Source organism: Sinocyclocheilus grahami, unplaced genomic scaffold (assembly GCF_001515645.1).
Source record: "Sinocyclocheilus grahami isolate Dianchi unplaced genomic scaffold, SAMN03320097.WGS_v1.1 scaffold285.1, whole genome shotgun sequence".
Lineage (NCBI taxonomy): Eukaryota > Metazoa > Chordata > Actinopteri > Cypriniformes > Cyprinidae > Sinocyclocheilus > Sinocyclocheilus grahami.
Window position 1 is genome coordinate 1,060,415 of NW_015505464.1, and position 5,419 is coordinate 1,065,833.

The 5,419-nt window shown below is 38.1% G+C and overlaps 1 protein-coding gene across 1 annotated transcript; it reads right to left on the reverse strand.

Moving 5' to 3' along the window:
* Nucleotides 1-873: 873 nt before the first annotated feature.
* LOC107600549 (beta-2 adrenergic receptor-like) lies at nt 874-2,172 on the reverse strand. Its single transcript, XM_016292482.1, has one exon. The coding sequence runs from the start codon at nt 2,060-2,062 to the stop codon at nt 1,001-1,003; it is 1,062 nt and encodes a 353-aa protein (XP_016147968.1). The 5' UTR covers nt 2,063-2,172; the 3' UTR covers nt 874-1,000.
* Nucleotides 2,173-5,419: the final 3,247 nt, after the last annotated feature.

Below are 5,419 nucleotides of genomic sequence, written 5' to 3' on the forward strand. Positions count from 1 at the left end.
TTGATATGAATACACTGATGAGAAAATGCATTTGTCTTTTATGACACAGTCTTCTAACACTATAGGTTTTTATTATAAAAAATTACATAAGCCAATAAACAATTAACCCTATAATAATGTGTATTTTAACACTCCGTTTTTACATTAATCCTTATAAGTATCAGTTCTTGACCAGTACACACATTTTATTAAAGCCACAATGTCTCAAAATATCAAGATGGTCCTCACTGCAGAACACAAGATCCGGGGGGTGTGGTTGAATCCAGATCCAACTCCTCCCACCTTACATATAGCTAAACCTACCCGTCTCCACCCCCTGATCCCTAAACCCACCTATCTCCACCCCTAAACCTACCAATCTCCACCCCCTAGATGTGGATCCAACTACACCCCCTGGATCTTGTGTTCTGCAGTGAGGGGCTACTGAAAATATCAGTTCTCCACAATGAAAAAAAAGATGCCAAATTAAAATTCTTGAGAAGCATCCATGTTCTATGAAGACCCCTTTTTTTTGGTGGGACTGTCATGATCCATGCTTATGGATATATTCAAATACAAGGTGAAATCTTGTGCCATAATGCAATCAGTCATGCAAAGTTTAGAATAAATCAAAAGAGGTGACCTGAGAATAGTGACATATGCCACTTAACAGGTGGTTATGAAGGCCTTAAATCACACTGGCATCAATAGGCATCTTGTGGCCTAACGGTTGGAAATCTAGGCTCGGATGATAATCAAAACATTTGATTACAAGGAATGATCCATATGCTCAATGTGTCTTGAAGAAAGCCAGTTAGCCTCAAGTTGATCCAGGGGACTGGAAAAGCTGTGTTTCTAGCTGGTCTGGTAGACCTCGGAGCAGCAACAAACCAGCTATAAGCCATTTTAACCAGCTTGATCCATCTAATGCCCAGCTAGAAACCAGATACTAGCTTAAGGGGTCTGTAATAAATATAGTAAGCACCACCTGAATCGCGCTACTGCTCAGTAATATCATTAATTAGGTTTGCTTGACTATTTCCTCATTGTCTTTCCCTCCATTTACAGTGTTTTCATACTCAGTCTTTTTAGGCGCAGTGTTCAATTGAGCGGATATGAGCAGCTGATACGCGCGACTTCTAAACTTCTGGTCTCTCACGCCATATATAATAACATTACAGCAGCTGTTTGAGGTCAAAATCCAAAAGGCAAAAAACGCAAAATTGCACCATTCGTTTCCCAGCACATTTCCAACTACAAACACGGCGATGGGAGTGAAAGAAGCGGTGAAAGCCAACGTCAGAGTGCCTATTGTCTTGGCAGCCTTGATGTCGGAGAAGGTTGGTTTCGTTGAGCTTTGACTCTCGGTCTCTGCGAGATGTTTTCTTCTTTTTGAATGCTGGCGGATCGTGGTGAGGGATATGACATTGATGACAATAGTACCTACGAGCAGCGTAAAGTCAAAGGCAGGGAAGAGTAAGAGAATGTTCCAAGCTTGGGAAGGGAAGTCTGCGCTTCCAAACGCGTAATTGCACATGCGGCTGCAAGGATTGTACTCCAGCGCGATTTCATCGCTGAAAACCAATGGAGATACTGCCAGGAAAAAACTGCCCATCCAGGAAAAGACTATTAGTATGCTTGTTCTTTTTTTAGTTATGACTGATTCCTTGTGCAGTGGCCTCAAAACGGCAATGCTCCTTTCAATGGTCAGAAGGAAAATTGTTGTAATGGAAACTAAAGTGCATCCCGCAAACACAGGTCCGATAAAATTGCACGGGTGGAGAGGTGTGGTTTGGGAATTGCGCGCTGTCCACTCTGGCATTGAATTGTAGATTATGAGAGATACTTCTGCGTAAACGGAGACGGGCACCACAAAAATTCCCACAGCCAGGTCTGCCACGGCCAGTGAGGCTTTTAAATAACCCTGTGGAGTGTGGAAATGTTTAGTTCCAACGACCACTGCTAACGTCAGGAGGTTTCCGAAGAGTATAGCAAGTATCAGTGATATCATGAAGACCACCATGAGTATCTTATTGGTCGTGGTACAGCAACACACACTGCAGTTTGCAAGCTCCTCTGGCATCCTTGTTCAGCTGCGCGTAAAATTCCTGTCAGTAGCACAGTGGAATTTCTCCTTTTGGCTCGGAGGCAAGGCACGGCAACCTGTGCATGGTGGTCTGTCCAAATTGAGAAATCACTCCTGCCAAAAATGATAAAATGATGAATATGACGTTCTGAATAATGGTCACACTTTCTCAGGAAAAGGGTATTCCACGAAAATGGAACAAACACAATCATTGGCATTAATTGACATTTTGGGCACATCGAAAAAAAAGTGTATTAGCAATAATGCACATTGTGACTGAAATCGTACAAGCTATATTGTATTTTTTTTCAGTCTGGATATTATTATTATTATTGATATTTTCTCATTTTAGTGTACATTTTATTAGAACGAACTGTAGTAGCCTATAAGTTATGGATCAGATGCATCAACCCTAACTATCCATTATTAAAACAACACAATTCCATAAAATAAATATTTTAAGCATGTTAACTTTTCATGGATAAAGCTATCACACATATTTTTATGCATTTAATTAAAATGTTTACCTGTGAGTATGTTTAACATCTTGAATAACTTTACTTTAAAACCACGTTTTCAAAATGGAAAAGCCACCCATTTAGCGAAGAGGCACAAAGACGCTCACAAAATTACACTGTCAGAAAATACCTCAATATTAGAACAGAAGGCTAAAGGAAACCCGTTTGAGGTACCAATCAGGCTACTACATATAGATATGTGGATAGTGCATATAGCATCTAATTTTAATGCAGTTCAACTGATGTGGACGTACCTTAAAATGAAAACCCTTATCTCCAACTTCTCGGCGCCTTCCAGCACATCTGAGAAAATATTCTGTACGAGTCCGGAATATTCGGCCAAGACTTTCTCTCTCTCTCTCTCTCTATATATATATAGTTTATAAGCAAACCCCTTGACAAACTTTGCACTAGTTATGCATTTGGAGAAATGGGGAAATGTCCACTACAAGCCCCTGTCTCTGACTGCTCTGTACATTACGCGTGTGCACGAACAGCCTTGAGCGCGAGGAGTGATGCCAGTCTGAAGTGCGCTGCTGCAGTCACTGGATTCCCCAGTGGCTATTGTTTACTGTCCCCTCAATTACTACGCAGGCATAATCATTAGAGAAGCTATAAAATGATCATTCACGAGTAATCAACCAGTGGCTCCGTTATAAGATCACCGCAACATGTTCAAAAAGCAATTGTGTGTATCATTGATATGTGACATGCAACGAACAAAGTCAGAGCTAAAATACCCGATGAAAGAAAAGAAAATGCAGTTGTCTAAATCCTTTTTGTGTGCCTTTGTGTGCACACATACAGGCACCTGGGGGCAGCAGAGAGTTATACTGTTAACATATTCGTCTAACAATTTCTAACCAGAAAGTAGAATAAAGCAATATAAAATAGCATATTGCATTAAGCATATTTATATGTATTATATTTATGTGTTAAAATATAATTATTATATTATTAATGTTAATAATTAATATGAATATCCTAATATGAATTGATATGATAATTGTAATTAATAATATGAAGTTGAACATATTGCCATCTATTCAGATCGAACCAGAAATAACCTGCAACCTGATTAGCAACAATGAAAATGAAAAAAAAAAAAAACTCTTTAAATCAAAACAAAGAGCTGTGAGGTCCTCAGAAGCCAGGCTACTCCATGACATCCAAACTGCTGTCAACGTTGTAATCAGAAAAGCATTTACAGTTTTAGTTTTAGTGTGGTGCACGGGTATCATGTTTAGATGACAAGTCTATTATCTGCAGAAACAAGAAATACAGTTAGTGAGCCTAATATAGATGTGCTGTATCACCAATGGCCTCTTCCTTTACACAACACAGGAAAACATTCTTAGGATTCTTTGGTACTACGAAAACAGTGAAATGCATGCTGGCACTTTTAGTATTTACTAGAATACTTACCTGAAGTGCCACACGATACAATATTTGATACAACTTTTTGAAGAAAAAAAAAACAAGCAATATGGCAACAGCTAGATAAGAGGCTCATATTTACGGTATAGAATGGGGTCTTTATATATCAGTGGGTTTCATTAAAATGATGTTGATAGGCCAAAGGTGAAAGGTTTGCTTCCTCAAATTTGATAATGTGATATTCATAACGTATCCTCTACAAAGATAATCCGAAGACAACTGAATATTTGTGAAACACTGCAAAATGCAGAATTACCCATTTGTTGTGTTATGCATAGTCATCATAGCTATGTGTCAACTTACCCGAGAAAGACAAAGGTTATTTGAGTTGGCTGCAAACCTAAATCATTGACCTCATAACCAAGTAAAACTAAAGATTATGTCTTTATAATCACTCTAACCCTTTAACTTCTCAATCGGGTAATTTAACCTGCTGATAACCACACACACTAACTCTCATGACTCAGACAGTTATAAAGGCGGTTATAAACCTGTGGTTTACAGTGTTGGGGGTAACTCATTACAAGTAATGCGAGTTACGTAATCAGATGACTTTTTTCAAGTAACTAGTAAAGTAACGCATTACTTTTTTAATTTACAAGAAAATATCTGAGTTACTTTTTCCCATTTATTGACTGACAGCTCTCCTGTCCCCATATTGGGAGAAATCGGGAGTACAGAGGAGTTGTGTGCGCTGTGTGAACATGATGATACTGTAGTTCTAGACTAAATGTGAATGTGCATTAATTCATCCCACTCACAAAAAACTGATTTAGTAGTCATCAAAATGAATTAAAACAGTGAAATGCAAGCAAACCTGCAATAATTAAATATGTTAAAAAACACAAATGTATCTAATCCCATTTTATTAACCAATATATTTGCTGCTGACCTTTGATGATCCAGTTCAACCATACTAATAAGCAAAAATGACTTTAGAGAAACTAACAATTGTGCTTTGTTTTTTTATTGCTGAAGAGTGTTTCTTCTCCTGCGTTCTACTGTACAGATGTGAATTTACTTTTGCTTCAGCCTGAGGTTTATTCATTACACTTTTTGGTGTGAAAGGGCTTTTATATTAGAACTTCTTACATTAAAAACAATCAAGACCTGCTTATATTTAAAAAGTAACGCAAAAGTAATATAACGCATTACTTTCCATAAAAAGTAACTAAGTAACGTAATTAGTTACTTTTTTTAAGGGAGTAACGCAATATTGTAATGCATTACTTTTAAAAGTAACTTTCCCCAACACTGGTGGTTTATTTCCAAGAAACATGCAAGTGCAAGTGCATGTTTCTAACGAGAAGGAAAAGCGAAAGGCACTACATGAACACTAGTCTAAAATACAAGGATCAGTGTTTATCCAGATTAGTCCCTGCCCCTTCTCCCACACCAC